The sequence below is a fragment of the Oculina patagonica genome, chromosome 6 (genome assembly GCF_052425735.1).
Source record: "Oculina patagonica isolate OP01 chromosome 6, crgOcupat, whole genome shotgun sequence".
NCBI lineage: Eukaryota > Metazoa > Cnidaria > Anthozoa > Scleractinia > Oculinidae > Oculina > Oculina patagonica.
In genome coordinates, this window is record NC_135763.1 from 5,448,345 (window position 1) to 5,476,219 (window position 27,875).

The following is a 27,875-nucleotide window of genomic DNA, read 5'->3' on the forward strand; positions in this document are numbered from 1 at the left end:
ACCATCTTCTAGTAGGTAAATAAAACATAGAAAAATCATGTTTTATTGTTTTTCGTCAGCTTTCCTCGAGTGCTTCGCGCGTCGTTGACTGTTCGTTGGCTATAATCACTCGTATCCAACAAGGGCGAATGGAATAATTGTTTTATTAAATTCCTTTTTAAGTATAAATCCACTGGACATTTCATTTTGATGTAAACGAAGTGAGGCGGGAAAAATTGTGGCGCGGTGTCCACTGCTTGAGTTGAATGAAACTCGCAAGGAAAGCGAGCGAGAGAGTTTTCTTTCGAAGATTTTCTTCGACAATCTCCTCATAAATCGTCTATTCATGCTGGAACTTGATTGTGACAACAACTAAGGTTTACGGGAATATCCGAAGCAATAGCTTTTCTGGAAATTATACGCCTTGTTCAAGTCGAACGAAGCAAGGGACGGATGTCATCGAGACTACTATATTATGCTGAGACGAAATTGCACTCGGTGCAGTCGGTGAAGTTTATCGAAGTTCAAAAAGACAAGATCAAGATTAAAAGGTAACAAACTTAATTACCTGAAATGCTTAGCCTTATTTTACGTCGAATACTGAATGAAATTGTGTCAGTTTTCTGGTCTTCCCGTAAACTATTTTCTGCTTTTCATCTTTGTTTACTCGCTCTTGTTGTACATATTTTTAATTAAACTTTTCACTCGCGGTGTCTAAAATCTATATCATAAAGCAAAGAAAGAAGCCTAAGCCATGTTTTATACTGTCATAAAACACGACGGGCATTTGAGAACACTCGAGAAATGTAGAAAACATTCGCCTGCGGCTCATGTTTTCTACATTTCCCTCGTGTTCTCAAATGCCCGTCGTGTTTTATGACAGTATAAAACATGGCTTAGGCTTCTTTATTTGTTAAATAAATCGAGCTTCTGTACCAATATTCATTGAAATCCTGCCAAGAAAAGTTAAACACCATAGAAGAAATAAAGCAGCGCGATACTTTGACGTTCCAGGCACATCACATGAAAATTGAATACTGCTTCATGAATTGCTCAATATTTGCCAGAAGAAGCCTCTGACATCGACTAGATTTAATGATACTGTAAGATTCGCTAAATAAGCTTCGTTGATTTTTTAGCTTATTTCAGGAAAGCAGGATGAGACCCACAAATCAAATAGATCCAGAGTGGATCTTTAAGCGTTGTTTTTCCCAATGATTGGCCCTAGACACCTTGACGTTGGATTAATATATCCGTTCCCCGACGAAGAGGTGAAATAATAAAGCATTTGTATCTCCATAAAATAGGAATGGGGGGGGGGGGGGGGGGGAAGTCGGCCTTTTTCTGTAAAGACATAGCAGTGCCTGGAAACAATGAGAGTCTATGTCAATCAAACCAAAGGTTTGTTATCTCAAAAAGATTTAAATATCAATGACTGCGTGCGTGTGAATTGCTAATAGTCAAGCTATTTTTTTTTTTCAGGTTGTACAATTTATTAGAGTTTAAAGCCCAATAAACACCGAGGAAAAAAAAAACATGAAAACTGCTGAAAACTAAAGACCTTGAAATTCCTGCTGTTTAGTTGCTTGAGTTTTTTTTGAGAGAATTTACAAGTTGCAAGTCTGCAAAGGAGCCTGACTTTTCTTCCGAAACGTCAGACACGCTTACACAAAAGAGAAAAGGTGCAACCCATGAAAATTAGCTAAAAGAACGACCGACTCGTTTAGGGGTCTGCGAACCAAGCGTGGAGAAAACTGTTTTTGGCAGTCGGGGTATTGTAAAAAGCTCTAGACCCAATGCAAATATGGCGGCAGTTAATTTTCAGCTCCCAGAAGAATCACTTGTCAACAAAATTAAATTACTCTAACTTATAGATAAAGACAAAGTAAATCAATGTATGAAGTTTAAAGGCTATACCTTTTCATCTAATGGAAAGTTACAGGGACATTTAGATGGCCAAAAACATGAAAACGAGGCTAGGCGGGCCAGGGTGACTTTTTCCATACAAATCTCTTAAATTTGAATGAGTCATAACTTTGCAGCCATTTAACCCATAACACTGAAACTTCTCAGAATAGCATAGTATTTCATATAATATTTAAGTGCCACCATCAGCGTTTTAAGAAACTTGACCAAACAACAGAAATGAATGACAACCATTTTGGCATAAGGTCTATGGCATGAAGGTAATGATTGGGGTATTGGTTTTATGCAGTGCTCAATTTCATTTGACGAGGCTACTATTAAAAAAAGTAACCAACTAAAGTAATGAGTTTTCAATTCTGCTTTATTTTTCCATTCTTGTAATAATTAAACCGTACAACTGTAACATTCTTTTTAAGCCTCAGTTGGGCCGCCATTAGCCAAACAGGCAGCAAAGTCAGCAGCACACTGTGCTTTGTCCATTAAGCCTGAGGCGTTTTCGTAGCAAGTGTTGGCTTCCTTCTTGCACGTTTCCTGAAAAAAAAAAAGATATGGTAAATTATTGCAAATATGGCGGCTGTTAATTTTCGGCTCCCAGAATAATCATTTGTCAACGAAATTAAATTACTTTAACTTAAAGATAAAGTCAAAGTAAATCAGTGTACGAAGTTAAAGGCTATACTTCCATCTAATGGGAAGTTACAGGGATATTTATATTACCAAAAACATGAAAACGATACTAGGCAGGCCAGGGTGACTTTTTCCTTACAAATCTCTTAAATTTTAGTGAGTCACAACTTTGCAGCCATTTAACCCAAAACACTGAAACTTCTCAAAATAGCATAATATTTCATATAATATTTAAGTGTCACCATCAGCGTTTTAAGAAACTTTACTAAATGAATGACAACCATTTTTGCATAATTGGGTCTATAAGGTTTGTCAACGCTCTCTACAAGTAGCACAAAGTGTAAGACAGTTATACAGCATTATCAATTGGAAGGCTGACAGTTCACTGCTATTTATTTTTGTAACTCTAGTAGAAGAGGTTTGCCATAGAGTCAATAACGCACCGACGACAACGATGTAATTTAAAAAAGAAATGAAGTAGATGTCTGTTATCTGGGGAATTCAGGCCCCTTTTCAGTTCTAATCGCCGCTGGCGTCAGTTTCACAAAATGCCGTCGACTGATGTCTTTTTATCAACAGCCATCGCTGTTCTCTTATTGTTACATCCTCGGAGAGCCAGGGGCAGTTAGTGGGGGCGGGGGATTTTCTGAGCTAATTTTTTCCACCGCTCCCCACTAACTGCCCCTCGGTCTCCAAGGATGACTCTGTTATTATTAGGCGTTTGTTTGAGCTTTACAAATTTGCAAGCGATTCTACTACTTTAGACAGATACTTACCACGTAAGGAGGAATCAGCTCAACCATACACTTCTTGTAGTCGGTCAAGCACTCCATGGCTGTCTTATCTCCCTTGTTGTTGCAGTCGTATAGATCGATCTGGCATTGCTAAAATTGATGAAAATATTCATATTTTAATAACTAAAGAATAAATAAGTAGATTTCAGTGTTTTTTGCTTATTCCCAAACAACAACAACAACAACAACAACAACAAGCATTATTTGCATGACCACAAATACATACAGTATTGGAAAAGCATAAAATTATCTCAGTAACTAAAGCAAAATAGATAATAATCGTAATCACGTAACAATGAAAAAAAAAAACGCAATTACGTTACAAAAGTTTGATTTGATAGAAGCTTACTACGTCAAAGCTAAGCATGTCACAATGAAATTCGTCAGTTAAATATAAAAAATAGTTCAGGCGCCAGATGAAACCACTAACAAAGTAAAAATTAAAGGAGTGACTAGGTACGTGTTCATAAACTAAAGCATAAACTGAGCTCATACAAGAGCTGCCAAACATACCGCAAATGGACCACGAGTTGGCTCATCCCTTGCGCGGGAGTCTGGGGCATAGGTGACGGGAGTGGGTCCTTGGTTCTTCAAACATTTGGCGTAATCGACAAAGCAACCAGCCTGCGCTTTAATTCCCTGTGCATGACTAACGCACCAGCTGAGGTCCTTCTTGCATAAAGTCTGCAAAAAGATATGACATGCAGTTAAGTTAAACAATTTGGTAATACGAAAAGTAAGGTAAAATATACACTATAAGAAAGATCGTGAGTTTTATTTTGCTGGAGCATGCATCTGAAACATATTTTGCTGTAGAATCACAGGTGCGCAAGTGCTGTAATGTTATGTGGTAAATAAATGTTATGTTTTTCCATTGTTTGGTTTACATCAGCTGCCTGTTTTTCATTAAAAAAAACAAGCAAATGGTATGTTTGGTATTAATTATTACCACTGTTGGGAAGGGATAGTGGGTAAAACAATAAAATGTACAACAGGATTAGTTGAGGTTAACTTTGTGTAATGCTTATGGGACTCGGTGGAACACACTTTAAAGAGTAATATTGATAATTAACCTAGGCGATTTTCGTAGTATAAGAGCGATTTAATGTTGCGACCGTGATTGCTAAATTACTAGAGCTTTTTATGACACTTGTATCACGGCGTCAAAATTCAAGAAGAGAAACATTACATCCCGTATAACCTATCGATAGTCTCTTTTACCAGGATATATTAACATTAGCTATATGTAAGGTACACAATGAATGTATTCGTTTGGTCTTCCCTGGTGAAAAGGTCTCCGAGATCTTATGTGATAACAAGTATCAATTGTCACATTGCGCTAAAAGGGACGATTGCTTTAAATGTAAACGATTCGTTAAGCTTTCCTTTATACTACACAAAGAAAACAAATCCCAGAGTTGGGGCAATGAAATCCTCAGGCGTACTAGAAACACGATGTAATTTATAAATGAAAATTTTTCAAGTGAACTTACCACAAAGTAAGGCATAGTAGGGATAAGTGCGGCCATGCAGTTCTTGTATGTCATAAGGCATTCCTTTTTACTGCTGTTTTCAGTCTTGAAGCAGTTGTAGAGGTCCTTATGACATTGCTGAAACACAGAGAATTAAACAAATATATGTTTCAATAGAGCATCATAACAGACAAGCTATCGTGTTGATTGTTTACGTTTCTCGTTTTAGAACTTTGTATCCTAAATTTTCGTTTCCTTTCGCTGAAAATTGTATCCTTCCTACCTATAGACTGACTTGATAATCCAATAATCAATTCGTCTTATTTAGTACCTATGGCTTGAATACAGTGCTTGGCCTTTTTGTTCTGAAGTTTTAGTTATGAAAAGACAGGCAGCATCAGGCAATATCCCTGATGATGCCATGGATTGGCGAGTTTTACGATTTTTAGAATAAGAAATGTTTAAGTTAGGCCACATTTGTATCTTTATTATATTGTTTAAAGGAGCTACGTCACGGAAAACGCATGAAATTTTTTTTTTTTCAAGTTTGTCAATCGTAATCTCTCTTAATCTTCGTTAGTCGAAACCATCCTTGTTTATTTTTGGGTTTTTATTACTCCGTTGTTTTTCTACATTAAGAAACTATTAATTTGAGATTTCTTCCAATTTGAGAGTAATCAGAAAAATGCCTTAAATATCTTTATATTAAAGATTACTTACAACAACACCAACTTTTCCGGGCTCGTCTTCCAACTTTGCCAAACCGGCGCTAACCATAGCCACGAAGGCCACATACAGTGAAGCTGCAAAAAAAGTCTTCATTTTTAACTCGTCTCGGCTCTGTACTATAAATGAAATGAATGTGTTTTTCCTTCGGAAGACCACTGCTTATAAAGACGGAACAATCAGATCATAGTTTACTCAGACTTCCATCGAACACAAAAGTTCGGACGTTTGTGGAGCCAAAGAGGTGTTATTCCATAAAGGAGCTCAGTTACAGCAGACCTCACTATTCAATATCGGTGTTAAAAGAAACAAAAGGATAAAAGAGTAAATAAAAGTGTCATCATCTGAGTAAAGTGAAATGTATTGATCTTTATATACGCGTGTTAACATCTGATTAGGGAAAAAATGTTGTAGTTTATTCAATAGGTAAAGGCTACGTGCCTATTGTTTCTGGCAATTACTTATTGCTTCGTAATGGTGAAGAAATTATTAGCTGGATAATTCGTGAAGTGTTCGAGAAATTAATTTATAAAAATTGCCGTTTTATTTGTTTGAATATTTTAAAGTTTTAAACAAGAGTACTACTCAAAATGTTCTAATATAACACGAATGTACATAAAGTTGAGCAATAACGTGTTTACCTTTTCAGCATCCAGCAGTTGACATATTGCAGATTTTTGTCCAATTACAATTGTCCGGTTACTAGCAGTTTGCACAGGTGTAATTGGACACCTGACCATCTTTTGGGTCATTAAAGTGACAAATATGGCATGCAAAGAAACAATGGGATTCGATAGTATTTTTCCTAGTATTGATATCTTTTTTTATGTATTGCTTAATTTGCCCTTCACAATCACTCCCATCTGAATATTATTGTTATTTTTACACTATTTGCGTTTTCAAGTGTTATCAGTGTGTGTAGTCTGTGAAAACGGGAAAACCCTATTTACGATGGAAACAAAACCTTGATAATAAATTACTTTCTATTTGTTAGCTTATATTGCAAGGGGACTGTGATATTCTTTTTCATTTTGTTATTCCATTCTAAGTAAAAAGAAACCAATTGGTTGTCCCAGTCCGATATTTTTTCAAATAAATTACAGTCGAACCCCTATAAGGCGGCCACCCTTGGGGAAATGGTAAGTGGCCGCTTAATAGAGGTTGGGTTTTGTCAGAAATAAGCATAAGGAGTAGTAGAAACATCACTTTATTACCAGAAAGTCGAAAGGCCATCACTTAGTTTAGTGACAACGGAATCACATCAAGACGATAATAAATGTGTGTGTTGAATGATGTTATCAGTCGCCAATCTACGTGTATTAAGTTTTTAGTGGCCGCTAAATAGAGGTAAAAACAATAGAAGAATTCTCATTGGGACGGACGGAAAGTGACCGCTAAATAAGGGTTTTCTTTACAGGATTATACCAGCAATTCGGGACTTTGATGACCGGCCACTTAATAAGTGGTGACCACTTAATGGGTGGCCGTTCAATAGGAGTTCGACTGTAATTGATTTGTAATTAAGGGCAGTAAGTCAGTAGCTATAGGGCGCAATGGAGTGCAAAGTACGGGTTTCTTGTCAATACCAGAGTGGAATGGAACTAGAATAGCTTATTTCAATGCAAATAATCATTTAATTCTACTTTCTTCCTACCTTTTGGTACTTTAGCTTTTATAGGATATAAGAAAAAAAAGGCCAGCGATCATTTTTCTAAGAAAAAAACAACAACAATCTACTCAAGAACTAATTTTCCCAATTGAATTATAGAAAATGTGTAAAGGTTGCCGGTATAAAGGAGAGTTTACATACCGACCTAGGGACTGAAGCAAGCTAATTAAGAGACTTTAATCAGATTTCATGATTTTATTTGCCAGTATTCCTAAGACGAAACAGGATATGCATCATAATTCCTCCAAGTGGTCATTATATTCAAAACAAGGAATTCACAGGAGTTTTAGCGTAGAAAATTACTTCGTAGCCTGGTTTTAAACGTGCATCACAGTGGCCATTGCTTGTCAGCTTGTTTGTGCAACCTGTGTTTTGTCATTAAAATAAATTCTTTTTTTTTGTCAAACAATCGTTGAAATGAAAAGCATAATTCTAGTGTTTTAAGTATTACGAATTGAATAATAAAAAAAAGGATTAGTGGTAAAATGTAAGGGCCTGTTCGCAAGGGCAAGTTCAAGTTGAAGGCATTTCATCTTTTTGACAATAAGACTACGAGCCCAAGTTTTCAATGAGCGAATAGTCAACGAGGAGCACTTTATGCGCGTAGGCACAGCGTGTGAATGAATTTAATTCGCGACAAATCTGTATGAATGAATTGAATAACCTTTATTCAAACACGATACTTTTTTAAAGCTTCAAGCTTGTAGCGTTGTGTGGAAACATCAACAATAGACAGTTCTGATAAAGAAGAAAGGGAAGGATAAAAGTAAACAGAAATAACACAATGATCTATTTTTCTTTTATTCTTTTCACATCTAACGTGTTGGAATTCTCCACAACAAATGTTTTTATCAGAAGTTCAAATATTACCACACAGTTGTGGCTACTGTAGGAGCCTTAGTGGAAACGCCATTTTTTAGGCAGATATCAAATTCTTTAGCGCACTCATTCTTTTCTTTAATACTGTTGACACTTGAAAAACATTCTCTTCCTGTACGATAGCACTCCTTCTGCAAAAATATCCAAGCAAAGCATTCCAAATTAAACAAGTTTACAGTTAATTTTTAATAAAATAATATGGCAAATTTATACAATGAATGTGCGAATTTAGGATGTTATCGAGTGGGATGGTTACAAGAACGTGCCGTATATGCATCTGTAGTGCACGTATTTGTTCATGATCGAAAAACAAGGGTAGTTATGTACATGTTTGGGTCCTACTAAACAAATTACCTTCATTGCTTTACAATTTTCAAAAAAAAAAATACAATCCAAGCAATCCAAACAAAACAAATTAAAACAAACAAGGCAAGACAAGACAGTACAAGATAAGACAAGACTATAAACGGTTGTTTTGTCAGACAAAGCTAAATTTCAAAATTTAAAATTCAATTAAAGATGAAACACATTCTGATCTTTTTCCTACCTTATATTGAGGGATCGGTGCTTCCATACAAGTTTTGAAATCATTTATACATTTCTTCTTGTCCTTGCCGTCCTTGATACACCGGTTAAGAATCTTCTTGCATTTCTGCGTTAATTAGTAAATATAGGACTAGAATAAGCAGTTGACGGCAACCTTGCTGGCATAGGGGATTGAAGAGAGTTTAAGTTCAAAACTCGTTGTGCTTGCCTCAAAATAGGTTCAGTTAGCAAAGGGTACTCGAAAGGGTGGACTAAGGATTAATAAATGATATAATATGTATTTAAATGGCTAAAAACAAATATCAACAACCGGATTTGTGTTATTTGGCATTGAACATGCAACGAAGCTCACAGAAGTCGTCAGTACGGTAGTCGATAGGGAGGGGGAGTCAGAATTAACTTTTTTTATCACTTTGTTATACGATCAAATTATAATGGGCCGTCAGTGGTCAATTACAAGGTTTCACTATTGGTAAAAAATGCTTCATGACTATGAATCTCTAAGGTCTGGGTCCACGTTACGAAAAAATCATTTTCTAAACTCTTCCTTACGAAAAAATCATCGAGAATTTCTCGTACGTACAATCAGTTTTGAACCGTTTTGGCTATGCACTCACACGCGGGCGTGTGAAACTCGCGCGCTTCGCGTGCGAGGGTTCACGCTCTTGGCCGTTCACGCCTTGCCAGAAGCGATATTTTATTAAAGAGAGCAAAAACTGACACTTGGTCCGGATAGTTAAATACAAGGATATAATTCATCTAATTCAAAGCAAGTTAGAGTTAACGAAAAAAAAAAGATGACTTACAATAAAAACTGTTTTGTCAGGACCGTCTTCTAACTTCGCCAAGTCATCGGCAAAAACCGTTGACATCAAGACCACAAACAGTGAGAAAATAAGATATGCTTTCATTTTGATCTCCTTTCTGTACTAAAGATGATAATTTTACTTTTTCGATTTCTGTCCAAGGCCATTGTTTAGAAAAAGAACAATAGGTCAACGCTTACTCAGACTTCAAACGAGCACAAAAGCGCAGCTAATGTTTGTAGAGCAACAAAAGATCGCCAACAATAGGTTTCGCTATTCAGTAGGGGTGTTAAACGGTAAAGAAAGGATGTAACTTACACAAACAGTGTTAACATGCATTCAGCGGAATAAAGCGTTTTAGCGTGAAAAAGTCATGGTTTTAGAGAGTATTCTAAAGGTGATGGCAAACAAGACCCCCCAAACAAGGATGTAATGTTGCGGATACAGTGCGACACAAGTGTTTCCCCGTTTGCCTGCACGCACAACATTTGTCGCGGACAATGCAAAATTTGTGTCCGAGACACAAAAAAAGTTTCTGATTTGTGTCAGAAACATTTTGTGTCCGCAACAAATGTTTTCCCGTTTGCGCGGCATGGACACAAAACATTTGTTTTGTGTCCCGCTCGTTTGCTATCCCAAGAAACATCATCAGTAACAATGAATTCGTAACATTGTGCCCTCGTTTGTACCATGCACTGGTAACAAATTGTCAGTTGTGGTGACTGATCATATGAAGTGTAAAATTCATCTCAATCATGACTGCTAACAAATTCAGTTCTTTTTGATTGTTTCTTTAAATGATTAGGGTTTTTGGTTGGAATCAATGTATTCAGTTGCGGTCACCGGGACACTTACAAACAAACTATTTATTGGTAAGATCTTTTTTTCAAAATAAGAGACCATAAAATCCGCCATGTAATGTCACTGCTCATTTACCATGCCAGTTTGCGGCTGTGAAAGCTTGCATTTCGGATCCAAACAAAAGTGAATCAAACGTATACAAACAGTAGTGGTGTTCAAATCTCACAGCTCTTTCATGGAAATGGGAACAGTAAAATAATATCTTTATATCGAAGAATCGTTATATCGAAACTCCCGATATAACGATATAGCCGTAAAATAATTAACAATTATTCGCCGAAGTGGAAGTGAATAGTTCGCGGCGAGGTAAATATCCACAACATTCACCGACACTGAGGTGAAAAATTGTTTTAGTATATACCACACATGTTGATAACTAGCGGACTAAAACATCACTTTCGGTAAACAAAGCGACGCGCGAAGGCAGTTTGTTTCTCTTTACTCTTTAGCTGCTCGGAGGTGAATAGTATCATTTTCGTATATCATTGTACAAAGCTGTTTTTAGAAAAGTTAGAGATGACTCGATTTCCGTAATGTTATTACATTATATTCAATGTTTTGCAAATAAAATGTGACTGTGTACTGATAATATCGTTATATCGGTAGGATTTTACGCTCGGTCTGCTAAATTCTCATCGTTTTATCGGGAATATCGTCATATCGAAGATCGTTATATCGGGGTTCCGTCCAATACATTTTACTGTAACTTTTGCTGGGACATAGAATATTCATCGTTATATCGAGAATATCGTTATATCGAGGATCGTTATATCGGGGTTCCACTGTATTTTCTTCCTTACAAACACCTTCACCATCGCAAGGGGCCGATTACATGGCGAATTTCAGCCCGGGCTGAAATTTCTACTCGGCTTCCAGAAGAAATCTTCTTGAAAAGACGATTGCGATTGCATGAAGAAAGTTTCATCTCGGGCTGAATTTTAGCCCGTGCTAAGATTTCCAGCTAGGCAAACGGGCTGAAAAACCTCATGTAATCGCATTCAATTTCAGCCCAGTCGGAAATGTGAGCTTAGGGATGCGCAGTGATGGTTTTCAACGAAAGAAAATGGCGGCCATGATAAAGTTTTTAGTTTTAAAAGTGTTCAACTTGAACGGGGGATGAAATTCGCCCTAGTCTCCCTCGCGGGTAGCGACACTAAAACCGGCTGCGAGGGAGACTAAAATTCGCCATGTAATCGCAACAAAATTCAAGCTCAGTTAACCATTATAGAACACGAGCACAAAGAAGAGAAAAAAAATCAAGAACAGTAAATGATGGCGAACGGCAAACCCAATGAAACAATGTTCAGCAGCGGCAGAGGGGGATGAACTGTTTGCAAAAAAATTGTGTGAAATACGTTTGTTATAACTAGTTTTGTCCAACATTGTAGATTATGCTGAAGGTCGGGACACACTATGCGACAAGTCGCTCCGTGTGTACTGCTTAAAAACAAGTCGCTACGACAAGGTGTTTGGTGCACAAACGGCGAATTTGAAAGAGTGGGAATGCGAACAAGTTTTCCATATTCAATAGGGCGAAAATACATGACGTGCTCTCATTGGTTAACTCACATTTTGTCGCAGCGACTTGTCGCAGACGTGTACACACGCTGCGACAACGCTGCTATCGCTCATTTTGTCGCTGCGATGTGTCGCACGAATTCAAACCATTTTGAATTCGTGTGACACATCGCGGCGACAAAATTCTGTCGCAGCGACATAGTTTGTCGCATGTCACACGAGGCGAAATGTCGCAGCAATATGTCGCCGCGACGTTTTGCAGCGACGTGTCGCCTAGTGTGTCTCGACCTTAACAGCTAAGCGTTAGCAGCAAATTGACAAAAGCCAAGCTCCGAGAAAGAGATAAGTAAAGTATAAGCAGAAAAACACCACAGTTGTCTTTTAATGTTCTTTTTATTCTGATCTATTTTGCTATATTGACATCTACAGTTTGTTTCGTCTTTAATGTTTCATGTCCACCACAACAGATTCATCCAGTACGCGCTCAATCAATCATTTGAGGCCACTTGAATAGCCTAGCTGGAAGCGCCATTGTTTAGACACTTTCCAAGCTGCTTAGCGCACATATACTTTTCTTTCATGCCGTTTGCACTTGCAAAACACTCTTTGGCTTTAGCATAGCACTGCTTCTGTAAATGAAAAGGATATAACAAGTTTCAGCAGCAACCTCTATTAGTATAGTTTTTGCGATATAGAAATGTATATTATTATTATCATTATACAGCTATTTCAATTAACGTTGTCCGGATCAAAGCTTAAAGACAAGACTGAAGGGCAGTATGGGTAGAAGAAGAGGGCGCAACTGCACGTGCTGAATACTAAAATATATAATGACATGACAAACGCGAATTTGCACGTTTTCTATTTCTTTAGACATGTGAAACAAGGTGGTTTTAGCCACACTGAATTTAAGAAGAATTTTCAAAACTCAGAACCAAGCGACAGTGAAGGTAAAGCTACAGAAAGTCCTCCTGAGAGGAAAAAACAAACTCGTGAATTCTCCACGTGCGATGATGCTTAATGAAGCTTATATGCAAATTTGTAGTGAATACCCAGAACGCCATACGGTCTTGCCTTTTAGCTTTAAGCTTTGAACCGACAACGTTTATTGAAATAGCTGTATATCGTGATCAGAACTGTTATCGTTATCATGATCATTACCATATTAAGCAGATTATTTTAGGATAAACTATCGATGTTATAGAACGGCAGTTTTCCAGATCAGAGCGATATTTCTCAAGTAAAAACTTCCTAACAAAGACGAAATCGATAAAATTAACTCGAATTTTCATCACATTTTGTTCAGTTTAAGTTTTGTTTTTGCATTCTAGTGGCCGCGTGTTTGCTTTTGAGACAAAAGACCAGAACTATTCATCTTAACCCAGTTGTGTAAAATGTCGCGCTTATAACCCTGAAATCTGTGGCAATTAAGCTAACGCCATCCTGCGGAACAACAATGTGTATTTAACCACTTATTTTGGAGCCAGTAAGCTAAATTTTCGAGGCTGAAGAATCAAGTTGATGATAAGACCGAATAAACAGAAGCATAATTGCTATCTTTTCGTACCACATAATTTGGGATCAGCGCTTCCATACAAGTTTTGTATTCGTTTTTACATGTGTCAATGTCCTTTCCTTCTTTGTAACACAGGTAGAAGTTCTTCTGGCATTGCTGCGTTAAAAAAAAAAGAATATAAATGGTAACGATTGAGCTAAAATTGTTCAATGGTTAGCAACCTTGGGGGACAAGGGGATACAAAGGAATTGGGAGTATTTGATGTTGTTAGTACAATTCTACAAGTTTACTTATGCAAATGCTGCAACCTGATTGGTTAAGCGTCTATTGGCAAAACGCACTATCTGATTGGCTACACCACACAGGTGCCTTCTATAAATTAGACGGGAGTTGAGGTTTTGTGTTTTGGGGGGTTTGGGTTTTTTTTTTTTTTCGATCGATAGACGGCTCTCGGAGCGCGCGCCCAGTTTTTCGCTGAATTTTATCAACAAATTCTTCAACAAATCAAACTAGCCATATTGTGTGTTAAATAGATCAGCCACTGTGTCATGCTAAATCAATTAGACGGCTCATTCTCGGTTTCAACCGGCTTTTGATAGTTGCCTCGGGGCTTCGCCCCTCGCCAACTATCAGCCGGTAGAAACCTCTAGCTTGCCGTCTAACTCTTAATTAGTGTGCAGTGGACGAAGGTCGTTTTCAGAATGGCGACATTTTCTCTTTTCTGCGACGTTTTGGAGAAAGTTTCGAGAAACATTATTGCATTATTCAACCCCCAAGAAGAAATGAATTTAAGAAATAAATTCACCATTACACGAGTTTGAAACGCCAATTACAAAATGAACTGATGAGCTTGCGTACACAACTGACAGTTTTAAATGAAAATTTAGTCCGCGCGCGATTTTGCAAAAGTTTGTAATATGTAGGAAAATGAGTTAGAATACTGCTACTAAAACAATTAGATTATTCGCTTATGATTTCTATGATGTAAAAGTCGAGTAAGTCTTCGGCCTCATAAACTATCACCTCATAGAAATCTCGAGCTGATATGCATAACCAGGGTAATCATGATTATGTAACTAGGTTAATCGTATCTATAACAAAATTCTCGATTTTGACTGGTTCTGGCGCGCCTATTTGTCGCGTAATCGGCGCGCGATCACGTGGGTGTCCAATAACAGGCATCATTTTTGCCGAGCAACCTCAAATTGGATACCTGTAATTGGACACCTACGCCATCCGCGCGTCAATCATGCGCATTTGATTGGGTTTTTTCTTGCTGTTTTCTAACTTTTTGTGCATCCGATTGAATTTACCTTTGGCTTTTTTCTTACAGAAAAGGTTCCTTAAGACTTCCTAACCTCGAATTTTGTTATTGACACGATTAATTAGTAATTGAACCTCGTGTCGTACAATTCAGAGAGTAATCGTGCTCGTAATTTCGAAATGACTCGCCCGATAACTCCTTGAATTGTACTCCACTCAGTCCAATTACTATTACTAATCATATCTGATTGGTTCTAAGCACGGCCTATTTTCTCCAGATTGGCGCGCGCAGTTGAAATGTCCAATAACTGTATCCAATTACAAGGTGTTCAATAACAGGGTGTCCAAAAACAATGTTCGAATACCGCGCATGCGTGCACTTTTTATTTAATTCCTTATTGTGACTGAATATTCATTGATATTTCTAAAACCTTCAGTTTTAAAAATGGCATTTTTGTCATAGTGAGGACTAAATCCTCAACAAGATTCGCTTGTCTAATTTTTTCCTCTCATTTTGTTATACTTATGATTAGAGGACTTCTTGTCGTCCAATTCTGTCTGTAAACATACTTGTGATTAAACAAATCGGACTCCGGCTACGCGGTCGTCCGATTGTGTCAATAATTCGTATGATTACAGACCCTTCACCTATGTGTAGTATATAGTTTCTTTATATTGTTTAGTAAAGATTTCCACCGCTTCTTATATTAATTTGTAATATTTCTGATCCGTTGCCACTGTATTGTGAATTGTAAATAGTATTTTGTAAATAGCGTTGTAATATTGTAAGTATTTTTTTTTTGTGTGGGGTGTTATTTTCTAAATGAATACAAAAAAACAAAAAAAAAAAAACAGACCGAATTGGACTACACTCTTTGCTATTACTATTATATATTTATGGTAAAAAACAAACAACCAAACAAACAACAACAACTAGAATGTTACTCTGCTTATATAGCTGTTAATAGACTTCTGATAATTTTTTCTCTGATGTCAAATTGAGAACTTGAATTTCTTTCAGCTTCTAGCATATACGTAATAGTTATTGGACTCACTCACTGCCCATTGTGCCCACTGGCACGTAGGGCAGCAACAAAGGTCCTCCACTGCTGTCTGTCTTTGGCCAGCTGTTGGATGGTGTTCCAGCTTTGGTTTAAGCCCCTCAATTCTGTCTCTACTGTATCCTCAAAATCGCCCGAGCGCGACGCGCGAGTCCGATTTAAAATTACAAGCACGATTACTCTCTGAATTGTACGATACGATATCCAATTACTGATTGATCGTATCAATAACAAAAATTGGAGGCTAGGAAGTCTTTGAGAACCTTTTTGTGTGGAAAAGTCAATGGTAATTTAATTGGTTGTACAAACAGCAAGAAAACAACAAGAAAGAAAGAACCCATTTAAGTGCACGTGATTGACGCGCAAATGGCGTAGGTGTCCAATTACAGGTGTCTTCAAATTGGATACCTGTAATTGAACACCCACGTGATCACGCGCTAATTACACGACAAATAGGCTCGCGCAGTGCCAATCAAAATCGAGAATTTTGTGATGGATACGATTAATTATATTACACTCTGTTCTTTATAAATTTTGTCTTTTTTTGTATCCATACGTTTGTTTATTGTAAATCTTACCGCAAAACCGTTCACATCCTCCACTTGCCCCATGTCTTCCATCGCATCCAGCGCAACTTCAGCGGGTCCTTTGTTTTTGAGACATTTGTAGTAAGATTTTAAACACCTCGTTTTGTTTACAAATCCTGGACTGTCTTTAACACACTGCTTTAAGTCATTGGAGCAGGCAACCTGTTAAAACACCATCCATGCGTTATTTTCTAAAATTAAAAAGGACGCATACTCTTAATTCTGGTTCACACTTGCTGGATAAGCCCAATCATAAGCGCGAGCATAAACTCAACGATGTTTTCACTTGAGATAACACAAGCAAAGGACGACATACTAATGATCAGTGGTTTGGTTATCCTGGCAAACATTGAATAATGGAACTCATGTGAACAGCCAGGGGGCAATTCAATAAAACATTTACACGTGTAATTTTGCAAGTGCAGCTATTGTTTTAGAGGTCGAAAACAAAAGCTACACTTGTGAATGTTTTATTGAATTGACCCGAGCTCTTGCGCATGGGCCAATTCTCTTGGAAATAATCGACAAGGGATCCCGGAAAGGAACTTCATTTTGCTTAGTTATGCTTGTGCTTTTGCTTGTGCTTGCGCTTATTTTACAAATAGGCACTCACGTAACACAAGCATAAGCAAAAGCAAAAGAACAATTTTTTTTTGCTTTTTTTCCTGCTGGTTCACATACGAGTTTCTTTATGCTTATGCTTGTGCTTATTGCACAAGGGTGTACCAGGCTATAAAAACTGTCTTTTTTATGGAAGGTATTTTGGTTGGTAAATAAAAGAATAATTCATATTGCATTTTGCTGTAAATTAAAAAAGTAATAAGCATACTTAAACTACTTCTTAACTGCAAATGTAAGAAAAACGCTACCCATACCACTAAAATAAGAATAATGATTATTTTAAAAATATATAGACGCGTTATATGGTCATCTCTTTTTGAAATTTTGAAAAGTTTGAGTAAAATCAAAGATGGAAATGTAATAAAGTACTTCAGTGACCGTGTTAGACAAAGTCAAAGTTCGTCATATGCAAGTGTAGCCTGCACGCGTACCGCAGCTGGCTTACCATTCTCGTGAATTGTTTAGGTTTTTTACCCCGTTTACTAGTTGTCTGCTTATGGGCAAGATGTTCATGTAAAACTTAACCCCCCTCCCCCCCCCCCCTCCAACCACCCTTAATGTAACTGTTTTTAATTATTGATGTTTTTAATACCTGGTTATTTTCAAACTTTTCTTAAGCTTCCTTATATGAATTTATTATATGGAGGAGAGTGTTTTACTGGGAACTAAACCACTCGTTGATTCCATACGCCACTCCATCCGGGACCCGAGTGGCGGTTTTTGTTTGGTGTTTTGGTATTTTCTATGAAGACGAACGCTGATTTGTAAAACAGGCTCGATTATTCGAAAACAATGAAATAACAATCGGTAACATCAGCTACACCTGGTCTTCATATAATAAAAAACATTACACGTTGGCTCAAAGATACGAATTTTATGTTCTCGTGGCAAAAACGATATCTTACTCGCTCGTTTCGCTCACTCGTGAGATATCGTTTCTGCCACTCGAACATAAAAAATTCATTTTTTCTCGCCACCGTGTAATACCCTCTATATATTTGTGTAATATAAACACTATGGAGTAACCTGTTGATGATCACTTTAAAGCTACATTCCACTGAAGTTCTGGACTTACCACAAATGGTGGTATGGTCGGTAATGGTGGTAAAGTCGGTAATGGTGGTAAGGTCGGTAACAGCACAGCCATACAGTTCTTGTAATCCTTCAAACATTCGAACTTTCCTTTAATACCAGCCCTAAAGCAGTCACGCAGGTCGATTTTGCATTGCTAAGGATTAAAGAACAGACAATGTATGGATTTGTGTTTAACATTGCGAAAAATGCACAACACAAATGACTTAGAAACGCGATGTGATAAAAAAAAATTAAAGTTCAAAGCAATGATTTAAGTTCTGTGATCATATACTGACTATTTAAGGGCTGTAAGAAGACCTTTGCCATAAACGAGGCAAGATTTTGATAGTGGGTTCTAGGGCACACCCGTCAGAAAATTTTGAAAGTTAGAAGCTCTGGATCTCTTTCAGAGATATTTTTATGAGGTATTTCTTGAGAAAATTCAATCTTCATCAACTGGGGATTATTGTCCCAACTGAACAGATTTAATTTTTTAATTTTGGGTAAAAATTTAGACGAGGCAAATGCCTCATCTTGCCTCTTGCTAGTTACGGCCCTGTATTTATGCGTTTCCGTTCGTCGCCGTCTTTGTTTCTTGTTTTCTTTTTATCTTGATAGCAGTTATCATTAAATAAAGCACACAAAATCACATATCAGGTTTTGTACTGCTTTTGTACTGCTTTATGTTTCCTTTCACTTCATTACAATTCATTGCAGTCCAGTTCTTTTTCATCGATCATCGTCTCTTCCTTTACGTCCCGTTATGTCACATCACTCCACATCCCTTCACGCCACTTCACGAAACTTGTCGTCACTTCTCTTAATCATTTCCCTATTTCACTTCACTTCCCTTACGTCACTCACCTCATTTCAGTCACGGGAATAAAAATTTTGGCAGAGCAAAACAACCAGTAAGATAGACAAACTTGGGCTTTTTATCGCAAATAAAATTTAAAAAAGTCCACTGATAAAACAAACGCTTGTCAAAATTCACCCTTTTTCGGGTAATGGTAGGAATCATTAACCTTTTTCGAAATTAAATACTTACCACAAAAGGGTGTCTGTCGTCTTCAGCGGCATCCATCACTACAGCCTCGCTGGGTCCTTTGTTCACGAGACACTTGCCAAATTCTACAAAGCACTGTGCTCTGGCCTTAATATTGATTCCAGACACTCCGGCTAGACACTGTTTCATATTATTTTTGCAGGTTATCTAGCAAAAATGAATTTTAAAAAAAGTACAGAAAGGTATCAGTGGAATGTCCACAGTAAGTTTGAAGGAATTATTTCAAAACTATTTGTATTAAAGTCACTTTCAGCGTGAATGACTGGTAAGGCAAATTAAAAAGAGATCAACAGACTTATCAGTCTTTTAGTATTTTTTCAGTATTTTAGTTGGACAAATATTGAGTACCAGAATAATTTATATCACATTTTGTAATTTTCTACCCGTTTAAAAAGCTAAAGCTGTAATAAATTATTCGTGATAACACCAACCACAATTTTTTGTAATTATCAGCGGCTCAGAAATGAATTTCAAAGTTCACAAGAACTATGTAAACTACAGGTTAAATCTAACGTGTAGCTATTTTGTAGTGGAACTTCAGTCGAAATTTGTTTTTGATGTTTGGTGTTGCTAGAAATGATTTCTTTTAATAGGATATTTGAAACAGTAACACAAAAGTTTGCAGCGAGAGGTAAAGAATTTTGGAACACGATTTGCCCAATCAATACTCGATGTCCTCGCGGATTCCGTTAAAATTATTTTTCTATGCAGCAGTGCACTTACCACAAATGGTGGTATGGTCGGTATCAGCACAGCCATACAGGTCTTGTATGCCTTCAAACATTCAAGCTTCCCTTTTACAGCGTTAACGCAGTCATACAGGTCGATTTTGCATTGCTTAAGAACAAAACATGTGCTTGTTTGGGTTAACCTTAAAGTCCCATAATTTGCCAACGCAGAATTTTTCCTTTCTGATTTATGGAACTCATTTAACAAAATATCATGTTCATCCATTCCAACTTCACAGAACTAACATTACAGGACATGCATGGTTACCAGTAGGAAGAATTTGTACTTCGAGTTTGGGAATTAATGGGTTAATTAACTTTTAGTTCACTAATGCGGCATAGAGTAAAATCCCGCGAGTAAGAACCTATTATTTTTTAGGTTAGCCTAAACAGGTTCTTACATAAAGGGTTATAAACACAAATTTAGGCTAATTAGGTTCATAATAGGTTCTTAATCGGAGGAAAAAAATTCAATATTGTTATAGAGTTTTTAGTGGTATTCGGGGGGGCCAATTCCTTGTATAAAATTTGCATACCACATAAGTACTTATGTAAAAATGAAGCACTAATCACTAAGAATATGACATGACAAACATGCACAGTAATGCTTTGTCCAAAGGGTTTTCTTATTTCCCAAAAGTAATTACATTTTTAATCAATTTTAGAAAATAAGAACCTGTTTCCAAATTTGAGGCTAAATAGGTTCCTATAAAAATGGTATCTAATTTGCAAATTTTAGCCTAACAGGTTCTTAAATGTTAGGTTCTTACTCGCGGGTTTTTACTGTACTTACCACGTAAGGGTGTCTATCAGATTCTCCGTCGTCACTGGTATCCATTACAACCTCACCCACAGATGGTCCTTTGTTGACGAGGCATTTGCCATACTTAACGAAACACTGTCCTTTGCCAAGAAGCCATGGCGCATCTTTCAGACACTGTTTTAAGTTGGCATTGCACGCTGTCTGTAAAAAGAAGAAAACAAATCATACGATGATGTATTGTAATGTAGTTTTGAAGTGATGTACTGTTAATGTAAAAATAGAAAATGAAAAGAAAAAATTCCAAAAAAAAAGGTGAAAGAGAATTTATCGCTCTTTTAGTTGTTCTTTAAATTATAATAATTTGCACATCTACGTCCGTACTAATGTAAGTAAAGTAAAACTTTATTTAAGTAGGGTAGCCCATTTTTTTCAGCTCATAGCATCTAAACAAATTAATAAAAAATGTAAAAAGAGAAAAGCACTAAGATAAAAAAAAAGGAAAAACGAAAGAAAGCGACGAAACCAACGCGGGAACCAGAAATATGAGAAATCAACCAAATGCTTATTATTATTTTCACAGTTCAGCTACACTCCTACACTCCTACTTACTACAAATGGTGGTACGGTTGGTACGGTTGGCATCAGCACAGACATGCATGATTTGTACTTCTTCGCACATTCGAGCTTCGGGGTGCCAGCCTTAATGCAGTCATACAGGTCGATTTTGCATTGCTGAAGAAAAAAAACATGAACATGTTAATCACATGTGCTTTAAAAGGAACCCAATGGAAGTGAAAACAATTTTTTATCGAGTTAACAGCTCGATGGCATCACGTTTCTCCTCAGGTTGCAAGATCGAGTTAATGATCAAGGAAAATACATGTATTTAAGAGATGACAAATGCAGTAAAAACATAACGTTTCCCAGCTGTGTACTGACTAGTGATTTTCTTCTCATTGAATGTCTTTTTGGCGTGGCCTCCTAAACACTTGCATTTTTGTCGCCTAAAAAGACTTGAAATTATACAGTTTGAATTCAGGTATTTTACTATGTGTAACAATCACCCATCGTTAAGCTCCGTCCAGAAGTAAAAAGGTGTCTATGCGTCGGTACTTTCTTGATCAAGCAAACAAGCAATATATTTTGTCTTGAAATGTAACTTTTAAGCAGGTAGCTTAATGTTTTTAAAGAAGTGAACAAGGCTAGACATTTGAGACCTTTGAAGCTCGAAATATAATATAAAGGTTCGTCTTGAAGTTAAAGGCGTGCATACGTACTTTCTTAATCAATCAAGCAATAAATATATTCTATTTTGAAATGTAAATAGGTAGCTTGATTTTTTTTTTTAAAAAAGGAAACAACGCTAGATATTTTTGACCTTTGAAGCTCAAAATATAATCTAAAGGTCCGTCTAGAAGGTAAAAGGCGTGCATACGTACTTTTTTGATCAATCAAGCAATCAAAAAAGAGAAAAAAAAGAGGTGAACAACGCTAGATATTATTTACCTTAAAAGGCTCAAAATTTCATTTCAAAAGATGGTCTATACTTACCACATAAGGGTGTCTATCAGTATCTCCGCCCTCAGCGTCATCAGCCAATAGAAATTCTTCAAAATCATCGGCACGAAGGCCAGCGATAAAGGCCAACACGAAAATGGCCAGAAAAGATTTCATCTTGGAATTTCTCTTAGCTCTGTAACTCTGGGTTTGAGAAAGTGTAATGTACCTTCTATAAAGCTCGACCTTATATGTGATGTGTTTTGTCTTTGCGTACAAAAGGAAAGGTATTGTCTTTGTGCACTTAAATATTACAGTTTGCTCAGTGAGTTTGCCCATTAAAGGTGCCAACATTGTTTCATTTATGCGTATTATGATGAACTTATTCATAAAGAACAACAAACAAAAATTGGCAAACTCAGTGTTTGTTAATCTGAGAAAGCACAACCTTGGAGAAAATACCGCTTTTTGTTACACTACCACAATACGTGTTTACTGATCGTTTGAACGTTTAGGCAATTTATTTAAACAAGAAACAAAGAATATACCTTTTACTATGAAAGAATATTCCATAGAAAAGGGATATTTATGTTTGCAAGACTAGTTACCAAACATTGAAGTAGAGAAAAGAATTGATATAAAATACGTTTGATCAGCTCAGCTGGAATAAATAAAAAAGTTCCTTTATCTTGTTTTAAGCCGGTAAATCAAACAAGCTCGTTTTCATTCGGCGACAAAAGCTGTTCCGCAATAGAGTGCTTACAGTAGTATTCAACTGAAGAAGTTTTGTGACACCTCGACGTATAATCAATGTATAAGTTTACTGGCTTTAATCTTAGCCCATATAGCCATTCAGTCTTATAGTCTATATCATATTCAAAACCTAGCCGATCACCCGATTCATTCCAGCTCTTGAAATTTATAACTTGGCCGTGGACTAAAATGCACGGAAAGCTTTTTGTCCATTTTATTTTTTGGGGGGGGGGCGACATGTATTGTCTTTAACATTATTTGCATAGCATACTGAGTTGTTTTTTTTCTTAAGCTGAGAAAGCACAGCCTCAATGGAGACAATAATGCCTTCTGTGTATAGCAATATCAAAATATTAGTACTAAAACAATTAACAAAGCAAAGCAACACACACCCCTTACAGACGCATTTGAAAAGACAATCAATGATAGCTAGGTCTACGTCTACGATACTGCTCTCATTATTTACGGTTGCATTCAACTTGATTTTTTTCGTGCTACCTAACAAGCGTTTAGTTGTGAGATTTTCTGTTATATGACTGTTATGATGGAAGGTTTTCATAAACTATTTCGGCAGTGGGCGGAGGTCTGTTGTGAATGTCCGATTTTCCATCATAAGGTTTCACAAATAACATTTTTTTGCGTGTCTTTTTAGTTGTTGAAGTGTTGACTTCGTATTGTAAAATATACTGACCTATTTTAGTGTAACGTTAAACTTTGCAGCAAGCGAACATGCTACCTGTTTTAAGTTTTTTTTGTCATTGTTTTGTTCAATATTATTGTTAAATATGGTTTTAGAATCTTTAGAGTCTATTCCGAGATATGTTTTCTCTTCTCTCTGTTGTAGGATTCAGAGAAAGAGATCGTGAACACGGATAACCGTGTAAACTGACTTCTTTGGGGAGGGGTAGGTGAGCAGTTTAGTTTGTAACAAAAGGGCTCAAAGTATGGTATTAAATTTTGGGTCATTAATTTTCTCATTTATTTCTTTCGCTATCTTTTTGCAAAAGCGAAAATTAAGAACCGCAAAAATAGGCAACGATAAGCCGCATTGTCTGATTTAATAATGGATTACGTTTAAACCGTAGAGTCTGTTTACGTGGCATATAATTCCACTGCTCAACAAAGTAAAGGCATCAGTTCTCAGAATATATACAACGTTACAGGACGTTTTTCCTGTTTTTAAAGCTCTACGGAAGTTGCCAGTGCAAGCTTGTTGTACGTATAGTTGTGACACGGGAACAGAAACGTAAACAATAATTCATAAAGATATTTATTTCTGTTCCTATGCAATGGTCTTCTGTGGGATCAATTTAGGTTTCTGGGAAACTGCTCACCTACCCCTGCCCCAAACCTAACATTAACCCTTACTTATCGCTTTGGGCAAAATGTTAGGTTTGGGAAAATGGGTAGGTGAGCAGTTTCCCAGAAACCTAAATTGATCCCTTTTGTGTACTGAATCTTTTTGCCTCAGTTCTGTCAAATATGTGACTTTTCTTATATCCGCCTTCATATCTTGTATGGATTTTGTACAAACTCACAAAGTGACCAGCCCCCAGTTGGTTTTATAATCAGTTGCAATTGGTAGAGTACAGGCAGCCCAAGCTTTCTCGTTGAACAACAAAAACAGCATGGCGACGAATTATAAAGGTTTGTATGAAATTTTCTTCATGACATCCAGGGAGGAAGTTCAAAGTGAAAATTCTCAATACAAATGGTTTACCTTATTCCATAAGTATGCTGCTTGCTGTTGGTATGGTTATTTTACCGATTTGACTTGATTTAAGCGATTTTTTAAATCTCATTTTTCCTTCTTATGAAGAGAAAACGGGATTAAAAAAATCGCTTTAATCTAGTTAAATCGGTAAAATAACCACACCAGAAGCCGGAAGCAAGCCACACGCTTATGGACTAAGGTAAGCCATTTATTGAGAATTTTCACTTTTTACTACCTCCATGGATGTCTTGCAGAAAATCACAGTCAAACCCATAAAATTTGACGCCATGTTATTTGTGAGGTTTATAGTGAAAACTAGGGCTGCCTGTGGGTAGAGTACTGCACCGATGTAAGCGGAGGTCAAGGATTCGAATCCCGTTCAAGCCTGGAAATTTCTTAGGGCCTGTTTACTCATGGAAGGCGGGTGCCCCGGCTAACCGAGTTACCCGGCTAAACGAGCTACCCTGGGCGAGCCAACTTTTCACACGTTTCTTTAGAGAACGCATCGAAGCGTTTACATGCAAGACGGGAAACCCGCCTTGCCGGGGCACTCGGTCTGCTTGCCCGGGGCACCCTTCTAGGCGGGATAGCTTTTTGCCATGTAAACGGTTATGCCCGAGCTATCCCGGCTTGCCGGGATAAGTCTTCGCGCGTGTTCTTAAATTAAATTTGAAGTTAATAGCATAAAACGTATAAATTCTGGACCCAAACAGTGCTATTTGACCAAAATTAGATCAAATTAGTTTTTTCTGTAGACTGGAAAATTTTTCTTTGAGCAACAGCTAATTAATTCGAAAGTTTCGTAGGAATGATTATCCGAACTCACGAAACAACAAATTTAATTTCGATTTGGCGGCCAAAGACTGTTGAATTTCGATTGAATTCCCCCATAAATGGACGTACTAAAGTTCTAAGAGCTTGCACATCAAAATAAAATAGGTTTGAAGACGGCTAGCCTTGATTATTTAGTAAAAAGTCATATTTTTCTTCAATCATTTGGAGCTGCTTGTTTTTCCCACGCTGTGACACGCTTCAATGACGCTGTCTCAACTCGGGTATATATTTTAGATTTTCACTTTCATATTGATAGAATTGTTGAACACAAGGATTGCGGTGATAACTGAAACAAAAGTAACATTAATTGGAAATATGAGCCTGGTTTATTCTTCTGAACTAAACAATATCGTTCGCAACTCAAAACAGATTGATTTTTTTGGTTATTAATAACAGATATATGTTACAAGTGACTGTAGCTCTAGCATCTGCCACGACGGTTCAGTCCGCTTTATCACTATCAGAGCCGTAACACTGAATAAGCGTCTTTCGACACGTAGCATGCCCCAGCAGATTGTAACACGCAGTCGATTTGTAAAGCTTCCTGCATTTTCCCTGTAAAAGAAGAGGATATCCAAAGTGGTGTTACATTTTGGCTTGTGAAAATAAAATTGACTGCTAGCAGTGTATATATTTTTAAAGAAAAGTTAAGGATTTAATAGACATTATTAATATTACAAAGATATTTACATTGTTGTAACTATTCCTCACCTTTCACTCCTTCTGTTTCACTAATAAAGATGGCACTGCTTCTACTGAAATTTGTTTCGTTCATTTCACCCTCCTCCCCCTCTTCCGCTCCGCATTTTTTTCGCTCGTTCGCAACTTCGTTCGCTTAAAAAGGAAACGACTGCTACGCAGATTAATAATCTCTTACATGACTTTCAGCAAACTCAGTTCCCTTCTTTGTTGGAGAGAAAGTTGCCATGTTGTGTATTCATTTTCATTTTCCATAATTTGCATCTTTATACTTATTTTAAAAGCGTGAAATGCTGTACGTTTTGCTTCTCTATTAAACTGATGTTTAATCAGTTGTGTAGGACCATAATCCTTTGTGACCCTTGCAATTGCTCATGGAACAAAAAGCGTAGGACAACCAAGTTAGAATTTCAATATATCGAAATTTGTGGGCCTTAGACAATACGTAACCCTAATTAACAAGAGAAAAAAGTGAACTATTGCATGTGATTGATTCATTGCAATACAATTTCCATGACGAGCTTCGTCAGTGACTCACCGTGTATTCATTTTGACATTGATAAAATTGCAGTAGGCATGCCTTTTGTCTCTCCCATATCTTGCAGCTGTTTTGGACGCATTCGTGATAGTCCTCAAGACATTGCTATGAGAATACAACAACAGCAACTTTATTTGTACTCTTTCTTGCCTTTACAAAGATTATTACCAAAAACTATAACAAAACAATTTTCAATCAAAATATATTGATCTCATTAGTATGCTTGCGTAACAGCTTCAAATACTCCTTCCCACGAGAAAGCTTTGTCGCTCAGAGAAAAAATGCCGCACCATTTCAAATATTTTGTCGGGACCAGCGTGCCTTGTAGTTGTAATATTGCATATGCGGTTTTAAGAGACATTTATCATGTAAATAATTGAAAATTTAAAATATATTTACACAAAATAGCTTACGGTACATTTTACGTTTGAATATTTTCCTTAAACATAAATAATGAAAAAATAAACAATAAAATGCTGCAATACCTATAAAGAGTAAAGTCTACATTCGACTCTTTTGGCTTATCATGAACAGGCCGAAGCTTATCCTGTTTGCCGTAGCATGAAGCGACTTGGAGTATTTCTACTCCCCCCCGGATGGAATGCTAGTCCATCACAGGAATGCTAGTCCATCACAGGGTTACCCACACGACCCCACAAGCTATGTAGCTTTTTATCCCATCGTGTCTAAATAAAGGTTTTTTGTTTGTTTACACCCAGCAGTAAATTCGCCAGTGCCCATTTATACATCTGGGTGGAGAGAGGCAGTATGAAGGCAAAGTGTGTTGCCCGAGAACTCAACGCAGTGCCCCGGCCAGGGCTCGAACACGGACCGCTCGATCCGTACTCCTGCGCACTAACCGTTAGGCCACCGCACCTCCAAACCTCAGATATATTGTCCAAATTAAAAAAAAAACACAAATGAAATAAGATTTACACAAATTTCTTACCTTGTATGGATGTTTAGTGGGCTCAACACCAAAAGCGTCTTCATCACCCTCTTCACCATCATTATGACCTTCATCACTATCAGTCATGAACTGCCATGTCTTCATTTCTTCGTCTGGTACTTTGGCTTTGGCCAACGCCAAACTCACCGCGAACAGTAGACTCAAATAGATCAGAATCTTCATACCTAAGATTCTCGACAGGACATTACGATCACAGAAACGTTGACTATTTTAGATTCTCGTAGATCAAAGATCATGTCAGATGCATCTGTTGGTGAAACAAACAACTGTATCCACATGCCTTCCGACATGTTTTTGACAGTTTGACATTTACGCTTACATAAGCGCAGCAGGCATGACCAAATGTCTCTGTTGTTTCTTTTAAAAGAATGAAATTTCGCCTCGAGTT

The 27,875-nt window shown here is 37.1% G+C and overlaps 4 protein-coding genes across 4 annotated transcripts; all 4 read right to left on the reverse strand.

Moving 5' to 3' along the window:
* Positions 1-2,270: 2,270 nt before the first annotated feature.
* LOC144656104 (uncharacterized) lies at positions 2,271-5,635 on the reverse strand. Its single transcript, XM_078516328.1, has 5 exons — positions 5,519-5,635; positions 4,820-4,936; positions 3,840-4,010; positions 3,309-3,416; positions 2,271-2,436 (listed from the first exon to the last, which is right to left on the reverse strand). Exons 1-5 carry the CDS (start codon positions 5,618-5,620, stop codon positions 2,317-2,319), a joined length of 618 nt encoding a protein of 205 aa, XP_078372454.1. The 5' UTR covers positions 5,621-5,635; the 3' UTR covers positions 2,271-2,316.
* A 2,372-nt stretch (positions 5,636-8,007) lies between these two features.
* On the reverse strand, positions 8,008-9,529 carry LOC144656105 (uncharacterized). Its single transcript, XM_078516330.1, has 3 exons — positions 9,425-9,529; positions 8,620-8,724; positions 8,008-8,203 (listed from the first exon to the last, which is right to left on the reverse strand). The coding sequence occupies exons 1-3, from the start codon at positions 9,527-9,529 to the stop codon at positions 8,060-8,062; spliced, it is 354 nt and encodes a 117-aa protein (XP_078372456.1). The 3' UTR covers positions 8,008-8,059.
* Positions 9,530-12,177: 2,648 nt separating this feature from the next.
* On the reverse strand, positions 12,178-22,210 carry LOC144656103 (uncharacterized). The gene is made up of 9 exons (XM_078516327.1): positions 22,034-22,210; positions 21,092-21,214; positions 20,513-20,683; positions 19,715-19,828; positions 18,974-19,138; positions 17,927-18,079; positions 16,222-16,392; positions 13,371-13,475; positions 12,178-12,432 (listed from the first exon to the last, which is right to left on the reverse strand). Exons 1-9 carry the CDS (start codon positions 22,154-22,156, stop codon positions 12,319-12,321), a joined length of 1,239 nt encoding a protein of 412 aa, XP_078372453.1. The 5' UTR covers positions 22,157-22,210; the 3' UTR covers positions 12,178-12,318.
* A 3,377-nt stretch (positions 22,211-25,587) lies between these two features.
* Positions 25,588-27,734, reverse strand: LOC144656925 (uncharacterized). Its single transcript, XM_078517185.1, has 3 exons — positions 27,467-27,734; positions 26,518-26,622; positions 25,588-25,835 (listed from the first exon to the last, which is right to left on the reverse strand). Exons 1-3 carry the CDS (start codon positions 27,647-27,649, stop codon positions 25,722-25,724), a joined length of 402 nt encoding a protein of 133 aa, XP_078373311.1. The 5' UTR covers positions 27,650-27,734; the 3' UTR covers positions 25,588-25,721.
* Positions 27,735-27,875: the final 141 nt, after the last annotated feature.

What these genes read in the sequence shown, in the direction of transcription:
- LOC144656104 (XM_078516328.1), bottom strand. Translation starts at nt 5,620, where the DNA reads ATGAAGACTTTTTTTGCAGCTTCACTGTATGTGGCCTTCGTGGCTATG. An exon ending in CAACTCGTGGTCCATTTGCG is followed by an intron (nt 3,417 to 3,839) that starts GTATGTTTGGCA and finishes CATCAATTTTAG; the next exon opens with CAATGCCAGATCGATCTATA. An exon ending in AGCTGATTCCTCCTTACGTG is followed by an intron (nt 2,437 to 3,308) that starts GTAAGTATCTGT and finishes TTTTTTTTTCAG; the next exon opens with GAAACGTGCAAGAAGGAAGC.
- LOC144656105 (XM_078516330.1), bottom strand. Translation starts at nt 9,529, where the DNA reads ATGAAAGCATATCTTATTTTCTCACTGTTTGTGGTCTTGATGTCAACG. An exon ending in CTGACAAAACAGTTTTTATT is followed by an intron (nt 8,725 to 9,424) that starts GTAAGTCATCTT and finishes TAATTAACGCAG; the next exon opens with AAATGCAAGAAGATTCTTAA. An exon ending in CACCGATCCCTCAATATAAG is followed by an intron (nt 8,204 to 8,619) that starts GTAGGAAAAAGA and finishes ATATTTTTGCAG; the next exon opens with AAGGAGTGCTATCGTACAGG.
- LOC144656103 (XM_078516327.1), bottom strand. Translation starts at nt 22,156, where the DNA reads ATGAAATCTTTTCTGGCCATTTTCGTGTTGGCCTTTATCGCTGGCCTT. An exon ending in CTGATAGACACCCTTATGTG is followed by an intron (nt 21,215 to 22,033) that starts GTAAGTATAGAC and finishes TTTTTTCTTCAG; the next exon opens with CAATGCAAAATCGACCTGTA. An exon ending in ACGACAGACACCCTTTTGTG is followed by an intron (nt 18,080 to 18,973) that starts GTAAGTATTTAA and finishes TTTAATCCTTAG; the next exon opens with CAATGCAAAATCGACCTGCG.
- LOC144656925 (XM_078517185.1), bottom strand. Translation starts at nt 27,649, where the DNA reads ATGAAGATTCTGATCTATTTGAGTCTACTGTTCGCGGTGAGTTTGGCG. An exon ending in CCACTAAACATCCATACAAG is followed by an intron (nt 26,623 to 27,466) that starts GTAAGAAATTTG and finishes GTATTCTCATAG; the next exon opens with CAATGTCTTGAGGACTATCA. An exon ending in AATGTCAAAATGAATACACG is followed by an intron (nt 25,836 to 26,517) that starts GTGAGTCACTGA and finishes CTTCTTTTACAG; the next exon opens with GGAAAATGCAGGAAGCTTTA.